Genomic DNA, 21,616 nt, shown 5'->3' on the forward strand with positions numbered 1-21,616 from the left:
CAAGAGCAAGTTAAACGTTTGCCTCCAGTGCTGATTTCCGCAACACTAATCCTTTGTTTATAGACCAAAGCCACAAAGTGGCAACCAAATATTTAGTTATTAGTTATGTTTAATTTAAAGCTTGAACTTGTGTTGTATAGCAGACCACAATATTTTTACGCAAATGCTCTCTAACCTGTTTTCCCAGTGCATGCAGTCATGACTTTGCGACCGCACGCCCTCACACTGCCACTTCAAAGCTTTGCTGTACCTCTGCAAACCGAAGCCTTTGCCCACAAACCGAAGCACTCGCCTGCCTCCTGTCCTCTCCCCTCCTTTACAGACTCCCCCCCCCCACCACACCCCCCGGCTCACTATGGCCTGCTGAACCAGCACACACAAGCCCGTCCATCAAAGGGGAGGAACAGGTGCTCCTGCCACGTCCTCACTTCCCCCACTTTACCATTACACACGCACGCACACACACACACACACACGCACACACGCACACACACAGAACATACAGTATGCAACGTCTTTTTTTTTTTTTTTTTGTAGACAAGGTAAAACATGGCTGATTTAATTTGCCGTAACTAATAGCATGGCGCAATTTCGAGTCCACTTACTTTTTGGGCTAGAAAGATAAAACCTTGCTGAGTTAGCTCACTTTTGCTGTAACTGTAAAAGTATAAGCCTCGTATGTGCACACGTACAAGCGCACGCAGCAGTAAATCACTTTAAGAGGGTGACCCAGAGGTATCCCGAAGGCAGCATACGAGCCCTGCTGCAATTTAACCATTTGAAGCAGGTCCAAAACGCTCCCCGTTGGCCTCGCGGTAATAAAACAGCTTTCTGCCTAGGTGTCACTGCAAGTCGGATCGCATGACACAATGGGGGGGGAGCGTCGCATTAACTTAATGCGAGTAAGTTGAAAAAAATTCTAATGATAATCATCAATTGTGGTGGAAAAAAAGTGCATGTGCTGCTCAATCTGAGAGTCAGCAGATGTCAGGGGGGTGAATTGGCTGTGAGACGTGGCGGGGCGGGCAAGGCCGCAGCGATGAGGGGGAGGGTTTGATGGTCTCTCACAGTTGGCACCCAGGGTCCGTGATGCTTTGGGGGCAGACAGAGAGGGGGGCAGAGCCAGACGAGGCGACTGGCTGACTTGGACGAAGAGCAACAGAAAGGAAGAAAGAAGAACGTGGCGATGAAAGCGCGGACATGAAAAGAACATGAAAGAAGGAAGTCGTCACTAAACACACGGCCACTTATTGCTCTCTTCAGCTCTCCTCCTCATCCTCATTCAATTCCTCTCTTCAATTTCATCTTAAATCAACTCCAGTTCCTCCTCCCCGAGGGGCCGCTCAGCTTTTCTCCTTTCTTCCTGTAAGTATTTTTCTCTTTCATTGGTAGACCGCTCTCACTCATCTTTTACTGTACAGGCTCCACGCTCACGTCTTTGTCATTTTGTTGAAGAATAACGTGCCGGTGGCCATATTCTCCCTCTATTTGGGAAAGTGTTTCGAGAGGGCCGCAAAGGCTGGATTTTTATTTATTTAGTGAATTTAAGCAAAATACTCCACCAATAAAACAGTAAAATTATTTGAGTTAGCGCAGCTAGCCCCAAAAAAACTCTCATGTTTTGGTGTATTTAGAGAGCAATTTTTCAAAAAAAAAGAGGCAGAAAGCCCAACTTAAAGTCAAACTAAACTTAAATAGAGAAAATTGTATGTTTTGATTTAAAAACAACTTTATAACTGCCTTAAACGCTGCTAGCTCAATGCTAATGCTAAACAACTTTGACGGACAAACCAATGGCATCTGTATGGCTGCTTTTAATGCATTAAGCACGGGATATTTAAACACTAACATAAATAGAACAAACAGCCTTATGAAGATTCATTACCCTCTACGAAAAAGGAATAATATTGTTGTCGCTTGCGAGTCTTCATTGTTTGTACTTTTATGGCCCCCGGTGCCAATTTAGGCTGACTGTTTTTCCATCCTAGATTGCTTTTGCTTTACACTGTCAGAATGCTGCTTTTATTCCTCCTTTCTACTCATCATAACGGTTTGCGTGGTTATTAGCGGCGATGGGTGGGCCCACTTGACACACTGTGATCGCGACAGGCCGTCTACAGGGAGGACTGTCGACGCCAGAGTTGGCTTGTTAGGTCTTGCGTCTCCATCTGTGTGTGTGTGTGTGCTGTGCCTCTATCAATATCACTTTATGTCTATCAGCGGATTTGCAAGCATTTGCCTCTCTCATTCTGTTGCTTTCCCCACAGTGGCACGCACAAACAGAAGAAGAGGTTCCATTCATCCTGGTGGACACACACCAGGTAGTCCCTCTTGTGTCTCTCTGCCGCGCCGCCGCCCTTCAGAGCCGTCATGACGCTGCTGGCCTCCGAGAGGTCACTCCTCATCAGGAACAAGTTCCGCTCAGGTGAGCTCATGCGAACGGAACCAATTAAGTAGACAACAAACTGCCCATAAATTGTGGAGGAATCGGCTATGTTAACTTCAATGTGTAGAGGTAAAGGTGAGTTGGATTTTCAGTCACTTGGGGTGTCCCCTGATCAATAGAATTAACTATTTAATGTCTTGCGTATTGCTGTTTGACACTTAATCGATCACGTTACACGACAATATAGTCTACGTAGTTCAGTACTGTAAATAAGCGTAATCGTATTTTTGTAACAGTAGTAGCGATTGTATTTTAGTTTGAAATTTACATTTAAATCATCACTTCCCATTTAGCGCTTCCTGTTGCGTGAAGAATGTAGCTCGAGTAACATGTTACTGTAATCATGGCTGACATTTTGAGTAACTAGTAATATAGTTACTTTTCAAAGTATTGGGTTACTTGAGGAAGAGGTTATGAATGAAAAGTCTACCTTTGTTGTCTAGCTTTGACAAAAGTGGACAAACGTAGGTAGGCGTCAGCATCAATGTCTGTGTGAGCTGATTGGTCGGCCAAAGTGCAATGATGACTCCGCCTTCAGCGGTCAGAACACATTCCCAGAATTCCATAGGTTTCATTTGACGAGCACTTCCTGACACTGTTGTCGGGTTGGCGAGCAGCTGTTGTCTTTTCGAGCAAAGGAAATGATGTCGTGGTCGTCCCGGCCGTCCCCAAGGTGCGCTCACACCTGCCGGCAAAACGTGATTCCTGGTTTGAGGGGTGGGCTTAAGTGGGGTGTGTGAGGAAGAGGAGGATGAGGAAGGTTGGCAGCTGCTCTGTGTGTGTGCTATCACACATGTACGAGAGGTGAATGCTGAGACCAGAATATCACTTTGAAAATATCCTCTCATCGGAATGATTTGTATCAACACGTGTTGCTTATAAACATGCTTACCCCGCACCTTAGGAAAAGTCAAGTCAAGTCAAGTTTATTCATATAGCCCTAAATCACAAGCCAGTCTCAAAGGGCTTCACATGTACAAAAATTAACATTTATTTTCAAACATCCCCTGATCTTAAACTCCCAGGAGGGCAAGGAAAAATTCAGAAAACCCCTACTGGGGGAAAAATGAGAAACCTTGAGAAGAGACCAGAGGATCCCCCTTCCAGGATGACCAGGCTGCAATGGATGCAGAGGGCACATAGAACACATAATATAAAACAAGCCATTTAGCTTGCTGCTAAAAGACAATGCAAAAAGCCATAGACAGGCTAACGAAAAGAAGCGACATCGAAGCATGCTAAGGAACCATTATGTCATGCTCATAAGCACACTTAAAATTGCTTTTTTGGGGGAGTGCTTCGTTCACCTGGCACTAACATCAAAGTGAATTGAAAAGTATTTTTTTAATAGTACATTTGCTCAACTTTTTTGTGTTCAAAGTCCACAAGATGAGATCTGGCAGCACCAGCAAGGATGACGTGAGGGAGGGAGGATGGCGAGTGAGGGGAGTACATGAGAGGCTGGGACAGCTGAAGGGGGGGATGGGATGGGGGGCTGACTAAAATAGACATAGAGAGAGATAAATAGTCACTGGCCTCCAATGCCAACCCTGGGCAGGCCTACCCCCCCCTCCCCCGCCTCGGTCAGGTCTCACTCAAATGTCTCATCGGCTTCACCTGTTTGCGTGTGTGCTCAACGCTAACGGACAAATTGCGTGGCGCCAGCGTTGCAAAGTCATTAGGTAATGCGAGCGAGCCTCCAATCTTTGCTCGACTCGTCTTTCTCTGTCAAGTGTGATTTATCGATTGGACTGTTGTTTACTTGTCATTCCTCACGGAGCCATTAAAGCCAACTATCTTCCCATTGATGCAAATGCATCACTCATCTTTTTATTTTTTTATTTTTATATTTTGTCTTTCAGTGCTGCAGTTGAGGATTCAGAACCGAAGGCAGAGCGAGATCAATGCAGACTCGGGTTGGTTTTATATGCAACGCTCAACTTTGTGACTCATTTGCACTCTTAGTCACCATCTTGAAAAATTAATCTCGTAAGATTTAATTCAAGATCCTTTCAAGTTTTCAAAAGAGCAATTGTCTTCTGTTTGGAAAGACAGTAAAACGTGCTACAAAATACGGTTTAAGTATTTGCCTGTATAAAAATCTATAAAATCACGCACTTCTTTAGCTCACTACAGTCGAATCACCATTTAGATTTTTCTTAAGTGTCCTGTTTTTTTCCACAGGCGTGAAATCAGCCAGCCCCCCTAAAATTGAACCAAAAGACAAGAGTGAAGCTCTGGTGAGTTGTCTTGTTTCTACAAAGATTCACCGAAGTGAATATTGTGAGGATCCTGCTTGGCATCTTAACTTTGCCCTTTCCTGACGCAGCGTCTAACTGACAACAGCGTCGGCAGACGTCAGAAGACGCCCCCTGGTGGAGTCACTGCTGGAACTGTGCAAGGTGATGACCTGGATAAACACAGCACAACGTCACACGCTTGCAAGGCGTGTAAGAAGTGTGCACATGTGGTCAGATGCACTGGCGGAGTTTGAATTTTTTTTTTTTATGGGGGGGCAAGGATATCACAGTGGATTCTTCAGAAAATGCTAATGAAGATTGACTTTATGTTTTCTTGGGTGTAAATGTGAAAAAATAAATTAGAAAATACCCCATAATCCATTCTCTGGTCTGGCACCTAGAGGATCCGAGCCCCCCCCCCCCCCCCCAACTAGCTTCGCCCCTGGTCAGCTGTCACTTGAAAACAAATGTGACCTCTTAAGTCCTTCAATACAGTGGTGACAGCACGCAAAATAGGCCGTCAGAGCTCTTACTATTGTCTTTGCTAGGTCTGTCATTTTTTAATCTGAAAGGACTACTTACATTTATACATGAATAGATCACATTTTGTTTTTACTTTAATCTTGCTGCTTCTCCGTGGCTGCTGTCTTTCAGAGAAGAGCGAGTGCGGGGCCTCGAGGCAGAAGAAGGCTCGTCGGGACCTCAGAGAGGGGATCCAAGATCCACCTGCACCTGGGGAACCTAAAGACAAACTACGCCTTAACAACTGTTAGTTACACACACAAACGAGCAAACGTGACTCAACAACTGGGGACCCTCACGTCGTTTCACTTTCATTTCCACAGGCTCCGCCTCTTTCCCACTGCCCGCAGATGTCTTTGAAGATGACGTCTCCTCCCGCTCCTCGTCTTCCTCTTCGCCGGGCGAGCGACGTGTTGCTCCCCTACCGGTGGCCTCGGCCTTCCCTTCGCCATCGGGGTTCTCGGATGACCAATTGCTAAGTGGCTTGTCATCGGTGGGCCCGCCCCTCAATCGAAGTCCGCTTCACATTCAGGTGAAACGTATTGACGTATTGGTTTTTTTTCTCTTTTCTGATGACCAACTTTTGACAAGTTTCCGTGACAACTCAGACTGACGTCTGTGTCCTCTTTTAGTCCAGTTTGGCGTTGCTCCCGGCAACCGAGGGCATCCAAGCGTCAAATGGCGTGGCACTGTGTGAAAGCAACTCCATGGCAACCACCAGTCGACCAAACGGGATCTTTCTGATCTCCCAGACCACGCCCCTGCTGCCAAAGGTTAATGTGCGCTCACGTATTGTTGTTTTGGAGAATAATTGCTGAGATCAGGAGCACCTAAATTCTTATATTTCTTGTGTTTATTTCTTCACAACAGGGGAGAAAAATTTGTGGTTTACATACCATAGTTATTGAACTATTCATCCTTTTCAAAAAAAACCAAAAACAATTCCGTTTAATTTTTTAATTTGCTTGTGTGCGTATCTTCTAAATAATGTCGATGAAATGCATTAGTCAGCATTTGACTTGTGAATTAAAATGTACATGTTTCTTAATGAGATGAATTCACAACAACGTAAGCTAGGTGAAGCTCTTCACCTTAACAAGATGCTTGCACTTGTGTTTTGTGAACTCGACCTTAAGCTGCTGTGCATTCATTACTGTCAATTTGCACTTGTGGGCGCCTGGCGTGTATTTGCCCCGCGGGTTAACACGTCCACACGCAAACAACCGCGTGTCAAAGCCAACGCATGTTGTCCTCTGGAGATTTGTCGAGAGTTTAACCTCGGCTCGGTGCAAACGTTGTCAAACAACGGCGGAAGCAGCTTGACATTTCCCCCGCGTCGCATCTTAAATACGCCAGCCTTGGAGTGACTCCACTGAGCCTTCTTTGAACCCTCGCAGACAGCTCGGCCTCCCAGCCCTGCCTGTTCCTCTTCCCCGACGCCCGCCTTCAACCTCACCCACCTGGCACGTTCACGGAAAGCGCGGGACACCAAGCCCAAGATGAAGAAACTCAAGTATCACCAGTACATTCCTCCAGACCAAAGAGGGGCGTCAGGTAGTGGAGGTAGAGTCTTGCTTTGATCCTCTGTCGGCCAAAACCCGAGACCAGGTGCTTTACCTGTGGCGTGTGTCTCTCAAGAAGGAGGAGCCAAACAGAAGAGCCCTCCAAGCCAGCCGTTAGATGCCGCCAGTTCTTATCTCCTCAAGCAGCAACAAGTCTTTCTGCAGCTGCAGAACCTTCAGCAAGAGCAGCAACAAGAACTTACCGTGATGCCCAGGTATCCACTAATGCTGACTTTCTAAACTTGCAAGTCAAGGTGTAACTCAAGAAGACTAGTAAAATTTTTCTGCTTAATGTTTTTTTATTTCTGTAGAGAACAGAATTCATCTGGAACTCCGCCCCTGAACCCTCAACCCGTTCCCACCGCCGCCACCAACCACATGCCACAGGACACAAACAATGAATCCAAACTTGAGCTCCTCCCTGCAAATCTCGTTGATCTCAAAGTAAGAGAAGCGATGGCGTCAATCCAGAAATATCCAAGAGCTCATCAGTCATAGTCGCAGTGAATACTGAGGGCAACCTCGGATGACCTCATGAGTTTTGTCTCCGCAGGTGTCAGAGTTGAGGCAACAGCTGCGTAAGCGAGGCCTCCCCGTCTCCGGCACCAAGCCAGCCCTGCTGCAGCGCCTTCGCCCCTTCCAGCTCCTCCCTTCGTGCGTCACTCCTGCGCCTATCTGTCAACTAGGGGGCAGCATGGAGACCCTGACTCCCTCGCACCCGCTTCTGGCCCACCATAGCCCCAGCTCAAGCTGCAGCTCCGGAGACTCGCCCGGAAGCAGCCCGAACCAACAGACTTATATGCTGGATCACGGAATCCCCAGCGGCATTCTTAACGTAGTCCCAAATGGTCTCTCCAATGCTCTCTCTATCAGTCTGTCTGGTGAACAGTGTGGTCCTATCAATGCTGTCTTCCTCGCTCCTGCCCGTACCGCCCCCGAAACACCAAGTCCCACTTTACCCATGTCGTCCTCGTCGCCGCTGCAGTGTGGTACCAATTGGAGGACTGAGTCGGCTGTGGAATTGGACAGGATAGAGAAGATCAAGTGCAGGGCAAGAGAAGCCTCTCCCAACGCAGTCCATGAAGTGAGGAGAAACACTTTTTGGCATTCTTTGGCTTTTGGTGGAGACCTTAAACTCTCACTAATATTTCAGATAGATAGCACTTTGCAACAAAGATAGTGGAAGTCTCCCGAAAGCTAAATATCTTTAACTTTTTGCGAGTAGCATACATCGTTTCTTCATTATTTATATTTTGACTCTATCTACCAGTCTTGTGCGAGATCCCTTCATCCATTCCTGCAACAGGAACCAGGATGCAGAAGAACCAACCGGGAAACAGACACACAAACTGAGGTAGTGTTTACGCAAGACTTCACTCAAGTCTGTCATCGGGTAAAGTAGTCAAACAACTGGCGTTTATTTGGCCCCCATTTGTAGGTATTCTGCTCCCAGCCTTGGCCCAGTGATACGATTGGCCGAGACTTTGAGCTGCCAGTGCAGATCACAGCAAGTCCGGTCCGAAACTCGCCAGGCATTCGTAGCTTGGAGGAGGAACTCCAGGAGGCTATTCAGAAAGCACAGGTGGGTCCATGCAAACCAGGAGCTTGCCATCTGCCAGAGATGGCACAAGTACACAAGTTAAGCTCCTCATGTAGGAGACGACTGAGAGTAGAAGTACTTAACTTGGTTTTTCCCTTGTCTTCAGATGGACCCGCGACAGTCGATAGATGACATTTTGGATGAGCCCATTGCTTCAGTTGGTGAGTATCTCTTCGATACAATAAACCCATAGGTGGCAGATCCAGGTCCAGAAAGTAAAAACCTGACCACAGTTTGTCTTTAGCCACATGAGTTTGTCTTTAGCCACATGAGTTTGTCTTTAGCCACACGTGTTTGTCTTTAGCCCCATGTGTTTGTTTTTGCCAGCTCTTAAGAAACTATGTGGCCTTTTTGGGTTCTTTTCCAGACTCTGTCAATAGCTCTGATGACAAATCTCCAATCATGTCATCCCCTGCTCCTCAAGTGGATCAGTCCCAAAAATCCCAACAGGATAGCACCTTCCTGCCTCTCTGCTCCTCACTTCTCCTGGAGCTCCCTCCGTCTCCCGCCGTGATCCCTTTGAGTCACGTCGCCCCGGCGCCGGCGCCACCGCCCATTTGCACCTCGCCTCCGTTGCACTCTGCCAGAAAGTCTCGGAAGCGTCGAGCTCAGGGTATGTTCGGCGCCGCCGACATCCTCGAGACCTTGACGTCCGGCATGCGACTGCTCACCCCGCCGCCGCCTCCTTTCGCGGAGACCGACTTCGGTCTGGATTCGGATCTCAACATCAATCGAGTGTTGGATCTGATGATAGAACAGTGGTGAGGAAGTTTCTGGATTGTGCAGATATTGTCTTCTTTCAACTTTTCTCACTTCCAAATCCCTTTCTTTCCTGACTGTCCTGCCTACTACCAAGTACCAAACAATCCATCCTTCTTCCCTCACTGTTTACCTTCGCTCACATTTCTTAGAACCCTTCCTTGCTTCCTTCCTGAATCATGCACAGTCCCTTCCTTCCTATCTTTCCTCTAATTGGTAATATGCAACATGCATCATTCCTTCCTTCGTTCCTATTTTCTTTTCTTCCTTCTTTCCATCGACCATGCTTCCTCCTTTCTCTTTGCCGGATGGAAAGGAATCCATCCATCAATGCTGTCAAAATCATTGACTCCACGCAATGTCGAGAGTTTGATTCATTGCAGTGTTGAACTCAAAAAGCTTTGATAGGAAGAAGACACACACGTACACACACACACACACACACACACACACGTACACACACACGCGTAAACAGTGAAGGTTGTTTTAAAAGCACTTGGACTCAACGGGTGGATTGACGCCCCATTGCACCATGTTTGCAGAGTCCCCCTCCACATCCTGCCCCTGGCACACTAACACAAACATGCTTTCAACATGGCAGCACTGGGACAACGTTGCTGTCTGACATACCCCCCCCACCCCCCACCCCAAAAAAACCTGCCATGGGCCCTGTTCTGGCTGCTCTCAACTTAGTCATTCATAAAGCCCGCTCGGGGCATGTAAAAACCAGACAGGGCACATGCAGCTTGAGCGTGGCACCAGATCTTCATCTCCATGCCAGACGCACAGTCGGCATGCAAAAGGAGAGAAAGAGCTGGCAAAAGCTACATAACGAGTGATCACGCCCCCAACGGCGCAAACGCAAATACACTTGTCCTTATTAGCTTGCTTACAACGAGCGTGTGCTATGAAGGTATAAAAAAAAAATATACGTATATATATAAAAAAAAGAGTGGTTCAGTTTGGGATCCGCTACAGAATTACACGCAAAGGCGACGCAGTGCTACGTGATTAATTTCCGCTGATTGTACAGCTTCTGACAGAGATGATGAACAATGCAGTAGCATTTGCGTCGGTGCTTATGACAATCATAGCCATCGACGAGCATTTCTTGCTGCATGTATAAAAAGGTAAAAAAAAAAAAAAAAATAGAAACTGGCAGGAGAGTAAGATGCTACCTCCTGTGACCTCCAGCAACTTCCCCCCCCCCCCCGCCCCTCCCCTCGTCCTTCACGGTCTCGTTCCATGTTGTTTGACCAGCATAATCCTAACACTAATGATGCGTTTCCTATTTGCCAGCTTACACGTTTGATATGTGTTCACTTCAAGCTGGACAAACGAGACTGGGGGCAACTTTGTGCTGCTATGATTGTATTTATTCTCTAATTTATTTATGCCCAAAAATTGTATTTAAAGCAGTCAGAAAATTAAAGTCTTAATAGATTTTTCACATGTCTCCATTTTGTTCTTCATCTATTAAGCACATAATGCAAAATATTCACGATGGATTACATTTTAATGCTTTAAAAATATGAGAGGATCCCGAAACAAGTTGGCGCCAAATCAATATTTGTAGAATAGACATGGCCTTGGCCCGAGCTCTGTATGGTCACGTGTTGATGCAGAGTATCAACAAACGAGGCTAACGAACCACATTATGGACGTACAGCAGTGTACCGTAATTTCCGGTCTATAAGCCGCGACTTTTTTCCATAATTTTGGACCCTGCGGCTTATAGTCAGGTGCGGCTTATATAAGATTTTTTTTTCGTGATTTTTGTGATGACTTGATCACTTTTACTCTTAACACTATTATATACAGTAAAAGCTACAAAACAAACTGACAAATAACTCGTTTTCAAATCAGACGAGTAAAAACTGGTCAAATATTTAAAAAAAAGATATTAAAAGTGAAGACAATTTGCAATTCTAGTAATGACACACAAATTTGATGCACAATTTGTCTTCGCGGGCCACATAGAATGATGTGGCGAGCCGTATCTGGCCCCCGGGCCTTGAGTTTGACACCTGTGCTCTAAACCCTTTCTCTTACTCTGCCATATCACTCAGAGATTACACAAAGCAGTGGCACTGTTTGGACCATCTGCATTGTATTAAAACCCAATCAATCAGCATTTAAATTCAATTGTTCTGACATTTTGCTCACCAAAAACAAGTTGTAATGAATGTGAACTTTTAATGCATTTTATTCAGAAGGTTACTTTGAACCTTAAACGGTGGCGCGGCGTACTTATGGATTTTTCCGGCCTCCGGCCTCCAGGGGGCGCTCTAGCAGGAAGCAAGCGCGAGACAGGCGAAGAAGAGATAATGCGCCGAAGAAGACGGGGTAGTTTGTGTTTACATTTCGCGCATCACGCAGAACGCGATCAAGTCGGACATTACTGAAAGGAAGCCTTTATACACAAACCGTCATCAGGAGGAAGATGAAGACGGCTCTTTTTTTACTTTTACTGGTATGTTTTTTTTTTAACCAGCCCTGTTAGTGCTGTGCTACCGTGTTGCTGCTGTGTTACCGCCGCGTCTCAGTGACTTTGCTGTGTTACTTCCGTGTTACTGCGGTATTACTGTCGCGTCACAGGCAGTGTTTGGAAAGAAATGTTAAGGTATGTTATTAAAGCTTTAAAAAAACTTTCTGTGTCCAGTCTTTCTTTGCTAATAACTCGCGTGCACACTTCCGCGTTGCTGCGGTACTACTGCTGCGTCACAGGCAATGTTTAGAAAGACATGTTCATGTATGTTATTAAAACATTAAAACGGCTTTCTATGTACTGTCTTTCTTTGTAAAAAACTCGTGTGCACGTGCGGCTTATAGTCCGGTGCGGCTTATGTAAGAAAAAAACTGAAATATCCCTGCATTTTAGCTGGTGCGTTTTATAATCCGGTGCGACTTATAGTCCGGGAATTACGGTATTAATCGTTTATTAATCGTATGTTGCCATCGGTGGAGACAAAATCGGAAAACATTTCTCCCTTTGTATACCTTTGGGCCAAGATTGTGTTTTCTTGGAGGTAATAGTGCAAAACTGTGACCAGAGTGTAATGAGGGATTTTCTGCCATGGCCTCGCTCTCTCTCACTCTCCGTTCCACATCACATCTTTCCATCAGCTCACATGCTGCCCGCATGATTTCACGGCGAGGGAGGCGTGTTTCTTATATCAAGCGGCGGGCGAGATGCTTGCGGAGACGTTTGATGCTTGGTGTGGACGGACGGCGTTCGGGTTATTCACGAATAAGGTGTGGGGGCAACGCTTTGATCACTGGAATACCGTTGCTATAGTTACAATTGTCCACAGTTTTTGATTTTGCCTACATGTCACAGTTTAGCGCCTGCGGATGGGTATATTAAAAAAAAAAATTGTCATTTATTTATTGTTTGTCATAGCCAACCCCCGATTTGAGTGGAAAACAGGGATAACTGAATTTTCTACAAGAATTGTTGAGGTTAAATAAAATTACTTGGTGTCAGTTGTATGCAGATAAAAGACTTGATAGCTTGAAAACTTAGTAAAAGAAAATATTTATAGAAATAAAATTTTTAATTTTAATCTACGTTGAAATGTAAACCTAAAGGGTGCCATCAATGGGTTTGTGTTTATTTTTTATTTGATTGTTTGACCAGATTTCAGATTTGCACTCACAGGTCCAGAGCGCTAGCGACCGTTGATGTTTTTTTTTTTTTTTATGCTATCAAATACAAGTTAAATGCTGTTATATTGCCTTTTTGCATCACATTGGCAGTTACTATAATTGCAACATGATTGTGGCGGTATACAGATGTGGATGAAGTCACAGGTAGCAAATGAACCGCCTGCCCCTATGTTTAGAGTAGCAGAGTAGGAAGAGCAAACGTTTGGCGCCGTCATAAACCACTCACGGGTCGCAAAATCCATCAAACGATATCATTAGCGCACGAGATGTACGGTCTGGGGGGGGGGGCGCCAGGCCTCCGGAGGAAAACATGGCAGGCAATCACCATGTGATGGCATTCCGTGCGGAAACAAACAGATGAAGAAGGAGGTTACCTCATCAATGGCGGACGTGCTACAAATGTACAGCTCTCGTGCGGTAGCTTATTAGCCTGAGCGGAGGACACCCGATGAAGTGGCCGAGGTGGTCACGGTGCGGCCGCTCAGGTGACAAATGGCTCAGAGCCCAAAGCCGAATTGATTTCTATTCCTTTAATGATGCAGAGCAAAGGTCCTCTACGAGATTCCCGTCAAGTCCCATCAACAATTACATTAAAGGAAATATTCTCAATCAATTTCTCCCTGAGGGTGTCCAAGAATAAAAATGTAGTTTGGAGAATAGAAAAGATGCTTTCACGTGAATCCAGTCCACGCAGTTAAAGTGAATCAAAAGCACTGGCGAAGCTGAGTTTGAGCGGCCATGTGTCAAAGGTGACTAGGAGCGGTAGCAGCACATCAAAACGTGGCTTCACTTCATCACCGGTGGAGACTTTTTCTTCCCCCGTCATTCTTCCGACATCCCGGACTGTCGAGGCGAGCCTTGCTTTGCTGCTAATTAGTCCAATTAGTCTTTTCCCCGGCAGCAACTCTGCTCCACATCACTAAAAAGCTTCAGAAAAAAATAGCCAAGTACCTCCGTGGTGAAGTTTTTTAGTAACAACACTAAAATGCGGTGATAGGAAAATGAAGCTTCAAATTTGCTTCACGAATCAGTTAGAGCATTTTTGTCACTTCATCGTTGGATAATATGAATATTTTTCAGAGTTTAATCAATAACCTTAAAAACACATCTGCTATCATGTCACCCATCCTACCTTACTCACAGCAAATCATTTTTGTCCCCACGCTTGCTTTTCGAATGTCACGCGCCACCTGTTGTTTTTACAACCAGGACACCCCAAGCTGTGCGCGTGCAAATCTCTGACAAACTCTGTTAGATTTATTTTTATGGGCTCCTCTAAGAAGTTGACTCAGGGGGGACACGGGTTAAGCATATTTATACGCTTCTACTGTGCGCTGTGTTGACTGCTTATGCGGTGCGGTTTGATACGTATAGCCTTGAAATGTAACAATAGATGAATAAAATTCTATTGTAAAAAAAATAAAACATTTCCATCATGATCTCTTTATTGTAGTGACGGCTTACACGCACACATGATGAAAAGGAGATGGTGGAGGTTTACGCATGCACAGCTGCACTTTAGAGCGCCTCGTCGTTGGTTCCTCCTTCTCTGCTATTAGCTTGCGGGAAAGCGGGCTGAGGCATATTCACCCGGCGGCCATGCTTCATCCATGTTAATGAGCATCTGAGAGCTCCCTTTCCTCCAAGGTCACACACGCGTGTAGCAGCACGGTTGGGACTAACCACGGCATGCATCTTTATGTCCGCCGATACTCACAGATGACATTGACCTTGCCACGTGCGGGGATCTCGCTGTGAAAACAAATTCACTCATGTTGACGTTGGGGCTGCGGCTACGCTTGCTTACTCATTTGATCAGCAGGCGTGCTGCACACAACCAGTCATTTCTGAAAAAAAAAAATTTTCTTCCAGCAATTGCAAATGACGAAAGTCCAACAGATTAATGGGCCGATATGAGGCCCTTTCAAAAATATTATTAGTCGGTCAATTTTGACGACTACATGCTAATCTAGTCTTTTATGTCCATTCAGATGAAATGTTTGCATGTTGATAAGAGTTGTAATCATGCTTGAGGTGCATTATGAGTTTGCTGCTACCAAAACAAATACATTTATTTGAGTTTCTGTATTAATGGCTGACAGAAATTACAATTAGCTAACGCTACTTAAGCTAAGTTTAGGGTTTCCAACTCAGGTTAAAGTTTCAATGTGTCATGATTTGTGTTTTTATCTCGAGTATATCTTGGTTTATGTCTTGTTTTTGTTTTTTTTCTTGTAGTATTTTTTTTTTTTTTTAAACTTTGTTAGCATTTTTGATTTGGAATTTTTCCCACTACTGTTTTTGCTCACTGTTGGCTATAACCCGCAAAACCTCGAACCAGCATCTCTACACACAATGGCCGCAGCGTTGCCCTTTAATAGCGTCGCATTTTTATCATTTATTTCCCTGCACATCCCATAATACCAAAGCGCGAAGCCTGACTTTTACCTCGCCCGGTCGTCAGCATAAAAAAAAAAACCCTCAGTGCTGTAGACAGAGACAGATGGAGAGCGCAGCCACCAGCCTCCTGCTCGGCTCCTATGATTAATGCTCGCGCATGCACGCACACACGTGTGATTGTTCATCACTGGCGGAGATGGCATGCAAAAGTAGGCGAGGACTCGCTTGATGACGCAGAGGCGAAATGCATGACAGCACCTGTCTAATGTTCATGGTAAATGCCAGGGCACCAGGCGCTTTTATTATGATATATAAATTTACGGGACATCTTTGTAACATTTGTTTCTACTTATGACAGTGAGGCAGGCCTTGGATAATGTTTTGTCTATGGGGCAGGGCCATTGCTAGCCTAATGCTAATATACAACTGAAAACCCCATTTACAGGCTAACGGAAATTAGCAAGTGGAGCAGAAATGCAAAAAATTGGAGTAGGGAATAAAAATCAAGGACAAATATTCTCTCTGCTATGTGAAAACGAAAATTACTCGAACAACCTTCTGCCTCTTCGACATGCTGCTAATTTTATTACATGTCTTCCAGTAGACCTCAGTGTCGCCCGACGACATGATATGGCTGAACATGGTACTACACTAAAGGTACGTGACTCCAAATTTTGACTTGTGTACATTTAACAAGGGAGCGCTTTGACAGTAAGATCATGTGGTACACGCCGTCCTTCGCTTATCTACCCCCCCCCCCACACACAGCTTTCTGGTACAAACGTGGTGATGGAATTTTGGAAACCAGGATAGAAAGAAGCTGATACAGATAAGAGGAAGCCACAACAGAGTTTGCTAATCCGCATATCGTCAAAACAAAGCAAAAAAAAACAAAACGTTGTTGGTGTTGGGGGAAATACTCGATCCTGACGCCCGATTCAGAGTGACCCGTTTGTCTCAACGGGCCTCTGATGGATCTTTAATAAGATGACGAGCCAGCGAGACACGGCTCCATTCCAAGATGGACACTACGGGGAATTCATTGGAATTTCCGCTAATGAGTTAAAAAGTTGATGTGCAGTGACTTGTTTGTGACCAGTAAGACACAGAGGAAATGCAGGAGCATAAACATGGACAGTCAACAATTACGGAAATCGTTTTCTGAGAAGACCGAGGCGCTCGTGTACGAAAATAAAGTCAAGCATCAGGTCACACACAGATTGTATTTTATGAGAAGAGGAGTCACCCCTTCTTGTTGAAAAATGAACCGAGAAAGAAGCATTTTAGGATAAATAAAGATAATGAAAACCGGCTTTAAAAACTAGCCAAAACTATCGCTAAATTTAAAAAAAGATCAAAATAAATACATAAATAACATCACAAATCCCATTCTATTACAACTCTGGCTAGAACAGATAAATGACATTTCAATTCATCATTGTCATTCAAAATGGTTTTAGTTCATTTGAGTTTGCTTGTACTTGGACACTTGTATGACATTTAGAAAACTGCAAGGTCAAGGTATCACCAAAAACAGGAGGACTTAAAGTATTTTTTTTTTTTTTTTCAAGCAACAGACTGAATATAAACCACCAAGCTCTAGAGTTCCTTTTTGATTTAGTTAAAGAGAGCAAGAGTTTAATGAAAACTTGGCCTATTGACATTATTTACAATGTTCTTTTGTCATTATTGTTTTGTTAAAGGCCATCAATGTATTAAATGTCATAATTTAGAGTCCAACAGCTCTTTTGCTGAAAGTCACGCAAATGTGTTGCGCATTACAATACAATATCATAAGAGAAAGGCACAACCCTAATATATATATATATATATATATATATATATATATATATATATATATATATATATATATATATATATATATATATATATATAAAGAGAGATAGATGTATAGATTTATACATGTTTAACTACCAACTCAATAAACATCGCAAGTCCTCAGCCTGACGGTGAATCAAACAGTTGAGTTTGCCATTCAGTGAAAATGAAAACGCATTCCAAATTTGTTTACAGTAATACAAACATGCTCTTCTAATCTATTCCTCTCATGCTGGCAACTGTTGTGTAATTAATAGTGCTGGTGCAGCAATTAAAATTCGTACATTTTATGGCCTTTACTGATTAAGACATTTAAATGCTTCCGTTTTGTTCTTCGTGGGAGGGGGGGGTTAAACAAGACGGCCTTGTTATGTCTTTGTGTGAGGTGGGAGCGCCAAGTGACGGAGACTTTTTAACACTTGAGTCTTTTTGGTAGCTGCCGCGCAATTAATTGCCAGCCCGACTAGCAGCCATGGGATCGGCTGTGTAAGAAAATGAAAACACATCAGTGTAAACACAACAGCCGCTTCGACTCTGGTAAAAAGCGCACACACTTGCGCGGGCACACACACACTAAGTGGCCCATTCATTTGTGTTGACATTATCGTGCGAAAGCAGCAGCGTCCGGACCCGATCCCACTGGGGCCTTGCGTGCGCGCAGTCCCGCACGAATCCATATTGGCTTTCCTAATTGCCTCCAAGTTTTTACACTCTGCCCACTGCCTGATAAAGTCGCGTTCAAAGTAATCCCGGGCTGACGTTACAAATTGGAGAGCAGGCGGGCACGCGGGCGGATTTGCAGTCATTTACGTGGTCGAGTGGGCTCGTAAGTGGATTGCTGACACTGTAATGAGGGGGGCACCTTGTTTGCTGTTGGAGCACAATGCAATCTAATAAGGTGCAATGCAATGAGGGCGCCATTTTGTATGGCGCTGGCTGTCAAGGATGGATTAAGATACCGCGTGGCCTATTCACTAGTATACGTGAACACATTCATTCTTCGAGTCATTTTGGATCGGAGGGAGTTTTGTGTTTTTGCATTTTGAGTTGAGAAAATGAAAAAGAAAATGTTCCAATTGAGTGACTTAGCTTCATGATGAGTAAGACGACCCCAGGGGATGGATTTAAAATCATAGTAGTTGTTTTGTTGTTTGCTCCCACCCCTATCTTGTTGAATTGTGGATTATGCTTTTAACCTCATAATCCACAATAGATAAAAAAAAAAAGGCAATCTTCTAACCACAGCGTATCTAAGGGTGGAGCAAAAATCCACGTCCAGTTGACACTGCAACTTTTTGATTCACACATCCACAGGCAAGGCGGCAATTACACAATTACAAGATCAATGTTGCGTGTGGGTTCTTATAGGGCACAATAGCAGTGGAGCATAATTGTGAGGTGCACTCAGAGTACGGACATTAGAAGGAATGGACACACACACACACACACACGCACACAATCCGACAAATGAGGCACTATTGTGCGTCTCCTGAATGGAGAGCCCGAATTGATTAGAAGGAGAGCCTCGTTCGTCAGTGTGGTTAGGCCAGACGCCATTAGGATGGGGAGGAAATGATAGTATACTCTACACCGTACGCGCACACACACACACACACACACACACGCATGTGCATGCACATACGCCAAACAACATAAATGAAAGTGAGACCCTGAATTGGGTTTACTGCACTGTAATTTACTGAATCACCAAAACATGGCGCAATTTTCAAGAGCCTTATTGTATTTGTCGTGTGATTGGAAAACATGATTTTTTCCTAGAGTTACTTGTATTTGCATTTATTTATGGCTCATTATGCATAATATATTTTTAAAAGAATTTCATTTGTATTATTTTTATTGTAGGTTTTCTATTGTAGTTTTTATTTTTTTATTTAGAGTTCTTATTTTTTTGTACATTTTATTCTTATCATTTTACTAAATTAAACGGCATCTTCAAATTCCTACTTTTATTGTATTCATTCATTTTCATTTATTTGTTGATTGTTTTTTAATTACCGGCATTGGTATTTATTTAAAAGTCTTGTTTTTTTTTAAATGCATTGTATTTTTCATTGTAATTTTATTGTATATTTATTTTTATTTACAAAAACATATGCATGGTGATTTTGTTTTTGTATTAATTTTGTGTGATGATTAAATGAATTCAATTTTAGATCGATCGATCGATCGATCGATCGATCGATCGATCGATAGATAGATAGATAGATAGATAGATAGATAGATAGATAGATAGATAGATAGATAGATAGATAGATAGATAGATAGATAGATAGATAGATAGATAGATAGATAGATAGATAGATAGATAGATAGATACTTTATTGATCCTCGGAGGAAATTCAGTTGCCAGCAGTTAAATACAAAAATAAACAGATAATATAAAACATCAGACACGACAAAAATGATAACAAAAGAGAGAAACAGAATAGATCTGATTAGATTAAATATTGTTTGTTATTTCGTTTGTCTTTAGAGCTGGTGAATGCACACACTATTGGTTACTCGTATGAGTTCTTATGTTATATAGTATTTTAAAATGCCTTCAGTTTTCATATTTATTGGATGCATACATTATTAATTTCCTGCGGCCGAGATCTTTTTATTCATTAGGGTTTTATTTACGTGTCATCATTTTTTATTCACTAGAATTGATTTATTCTAATGACTTCCCCAGGACTGCCAATCTACCGGGCGTAGCTTGTTTTTCCCTTCCAATTGGTTATCGTCCTTCACTTGCGTCTGTTTCCACGGATGTACGGCTCAAGGTCCCCACCTGAGCGGTACGGCGCTGCTGCAGCTGACTGCGAGCAACTCCGGGGAGCCTCCTGTCTCTCCTCCAGCACACTATTTGTGGGATGTGATGGGCAAAGTGGGAATCGCGGCATGATTCAGAGCTGCGGGGTCAGGATCTATGATAATGTACCGTGGGGAACATTTCCATATAATGAACACGCTACATCTTCCTTAGCACTTCTCTGGAGGGAGGCCGCTGAAGGAACATAAAGAGCGAGATGGAGGCAGTTGACAGGGAGCTGGAGAAAAAGCCTGAGCAGCGGCACGCTAATGATGAGAGCAAAAATGTAATGGCGGCCACAAAGAAGTCAAAGATGACGAGGTCATGCGAGTGCAACCGAGGCGGCGCTTTGTGTTCCCTCTGCAGCCCTCAAACCGTCCTGACTGGGTCGAGCACTTGCTCTTGCATATCAGCCTCCTCCTGCTGCTGCTACTGCTGCAACACACGCTGACGCAGTGGCTTTAGTGCAGAATGTTTCGCAGTGGTATTCTGATCCAAACACTGTCAGGAGCATTGATCCACACTTACAAGCTAAATTCCAATACTTGGTCCATTAAATTGCATGAACTTATTCCCAATAGTCTATTCTCTTCACTTTGTAGCACTTTTCTAGGCTGGATAGCGTGGATAGTTGGTAATGTTTTTTTTGTCCAATCAGAGTCCAGCCTCTATGTGTTGCCATGGCAATCTAATCTACTCTGGGCCTTCAGAATCAGCAGTGCTGTTTGTTATTTAAACTACAGAATATGGGAAATGGTATTTCTTTAACCCATCAAAAAAAATTCTCACAGGATCAAAGCACAGGATTCTTTCCGTCCTTTGATTGATTGACAGCGCAAGCCAACCTCGAGTAGTAAAACAATTGGACGACATGAATACATTTATTCATTATAGTTTATATTGCATGCTTTTGATATGTTATTAGAGAAACTACATCCGGGACTTCCCCCTCCGCGAGTCGTCACCTTATCGTGGTGGAGGGGTTTGCGTGCCCCTATGATCCTAGGAGCCATGTTGTCGGGGGCTTCATGCCCCTGGTAGGGTCACCCATGGCAAACGGGTCCTAGGTGAGGGGCCAGACAAAGCACGGCTCACAAGCCCCTTATGATGAGTAATATAAATGGACTTAGTTTTCCCTCGCCCGGACGCGGGTCACCGGGGCCTCCCTCTGGAGCCAGGCCTGGAGGCGGGGCTCGAAGGCGAGCGTCTGGTGGCCGGGCCTTCGCCCATGGGGCCCGGCCGGGCATAGCCCGAAATGGAAACGTGGGTCCCCCTTCCCATGGGCTCACCACCTGTGGGAGGGGCCGAAGGGGTCGGGTGCAATGTGAGCTGGGCGGCAGCCAAAGGCGGGGACCTTGGCGGTCTGATCCCCGGCTGCAGAAGCTGGCTCTTGGGACATGGAATGTCACCTCTCTGGCTGGAAAGGAGCCCGAGCTGGTGTGTGAGGCAGAAAGCTTCCGACTAGATATAGTCGGACTAGCCTCCACACACAGTTTGGGTTCCGGTACAAGCCCTCTCGAGAGGGGCTGGACTCTCTTCCACTCTGGAGTTGCCCACGGTGAGAGGCGTCGAGCAGGTGTGGGTATACTTATTGCCCCCCGGCTGGGCGCCTGCACATTGGGGTTCACCCCGGTGAACGAGAGGGTAGCCTCCCTCCGCCTTCGGGTGGGGGGACGGGTCCTGACTGTTGTTTGTGTCTATGCACCAAACAGCAGCTCAGAGTACCCACCCTTCTTGGGGTCCCTGGAGGAAGTGCTGGAGAGC

General features: G+C 44.6%; 1 protein-coding gene across 1 annotated transcript; it reads left to right on the top strand.

The window, feature by feature from the left end:
* Nucleotides 1-1,061: 1,061 nt before the first annotated feature.
* On the top strand, nucleotides 1,062-10,577 carry si:dkeyp-69b9.3 (myocardin). The gene is made up of 16 exons (XM_049731490.2): nucleotides 1,062-1,365; nucleotides 2,268-2,425; nucleotides 4,309-4,362; nucleotides 4,631-4,686; nucleotides 4,776-4,848; nucleotides 5,341-5,454; nucleotides 5,532-5,740; nucleotides 5,841-5,981; nucleotides 6,606-6,771; nucleotides 6,847-6,985; nucleotides 7,082-7,214; nucleotides 7,324-7,854; nucleotides 8,041-8,124; nucleotides 8,209-8,352; nucleotides 8,477-8,531; nucleotides 8,738-10,577. The coding sequence occupies exons 2-16, from the start codon at nucleotides 2,371-2,373 to the stop codon at nucleotides 9,133-9,135; spliced, it is 2,352 nt and encodes a 783-aa protein (XP_049587447.1). The 5' UTR covers nucleotides 1,062-1,365; nucleotides 2,268-2,370; the 3' UTR covers nucleotides 9,136-10,577.
* Nucleotides 10,578-21,616: the final 11,039 nt, after the last annotated feature.

Source organism: Syngnathus scovelli, chromosome 9 (assembly GCF_024217435.2).
Source record: "Syngnathus scovelli strain Florida chromosome 9, RoL_Ssco_1.2, whole genome shotgun sequence".
NCBI lineage: Eukaryota > Metazoa > Chordata > Actinopteri > Syngnathiformes > Syngnathidae > Syngnathus > Syngnathus scovelli.

Excerpts from the sequence above, each read along its gene's own strand:
- si:dkeyp-69b9.3 (XM_049731490.2), top strand. The coding sequence starts at position 2,371 with ATGACGCTGCTGGCCTCCGAGAGGTCACTCCTCATCAGGAACAAGTTC. Across the intron at positions 2,426-4,308 it reads CAGGAACAAGTTCCGCTCAG|TGCTGCAGTTGAGGATTCAG; the intron begins GTGAGCTCATGC and ends TTTGTCTTTCAG. Across the intron at positions 5,741-5,840 it reads GAAGTCCGCTTCACATTCAG|TCCAGTTTGGCGTTGCTCCC; the intron begins GTGAAACGTATT and ends GTCCTCTTTTAG.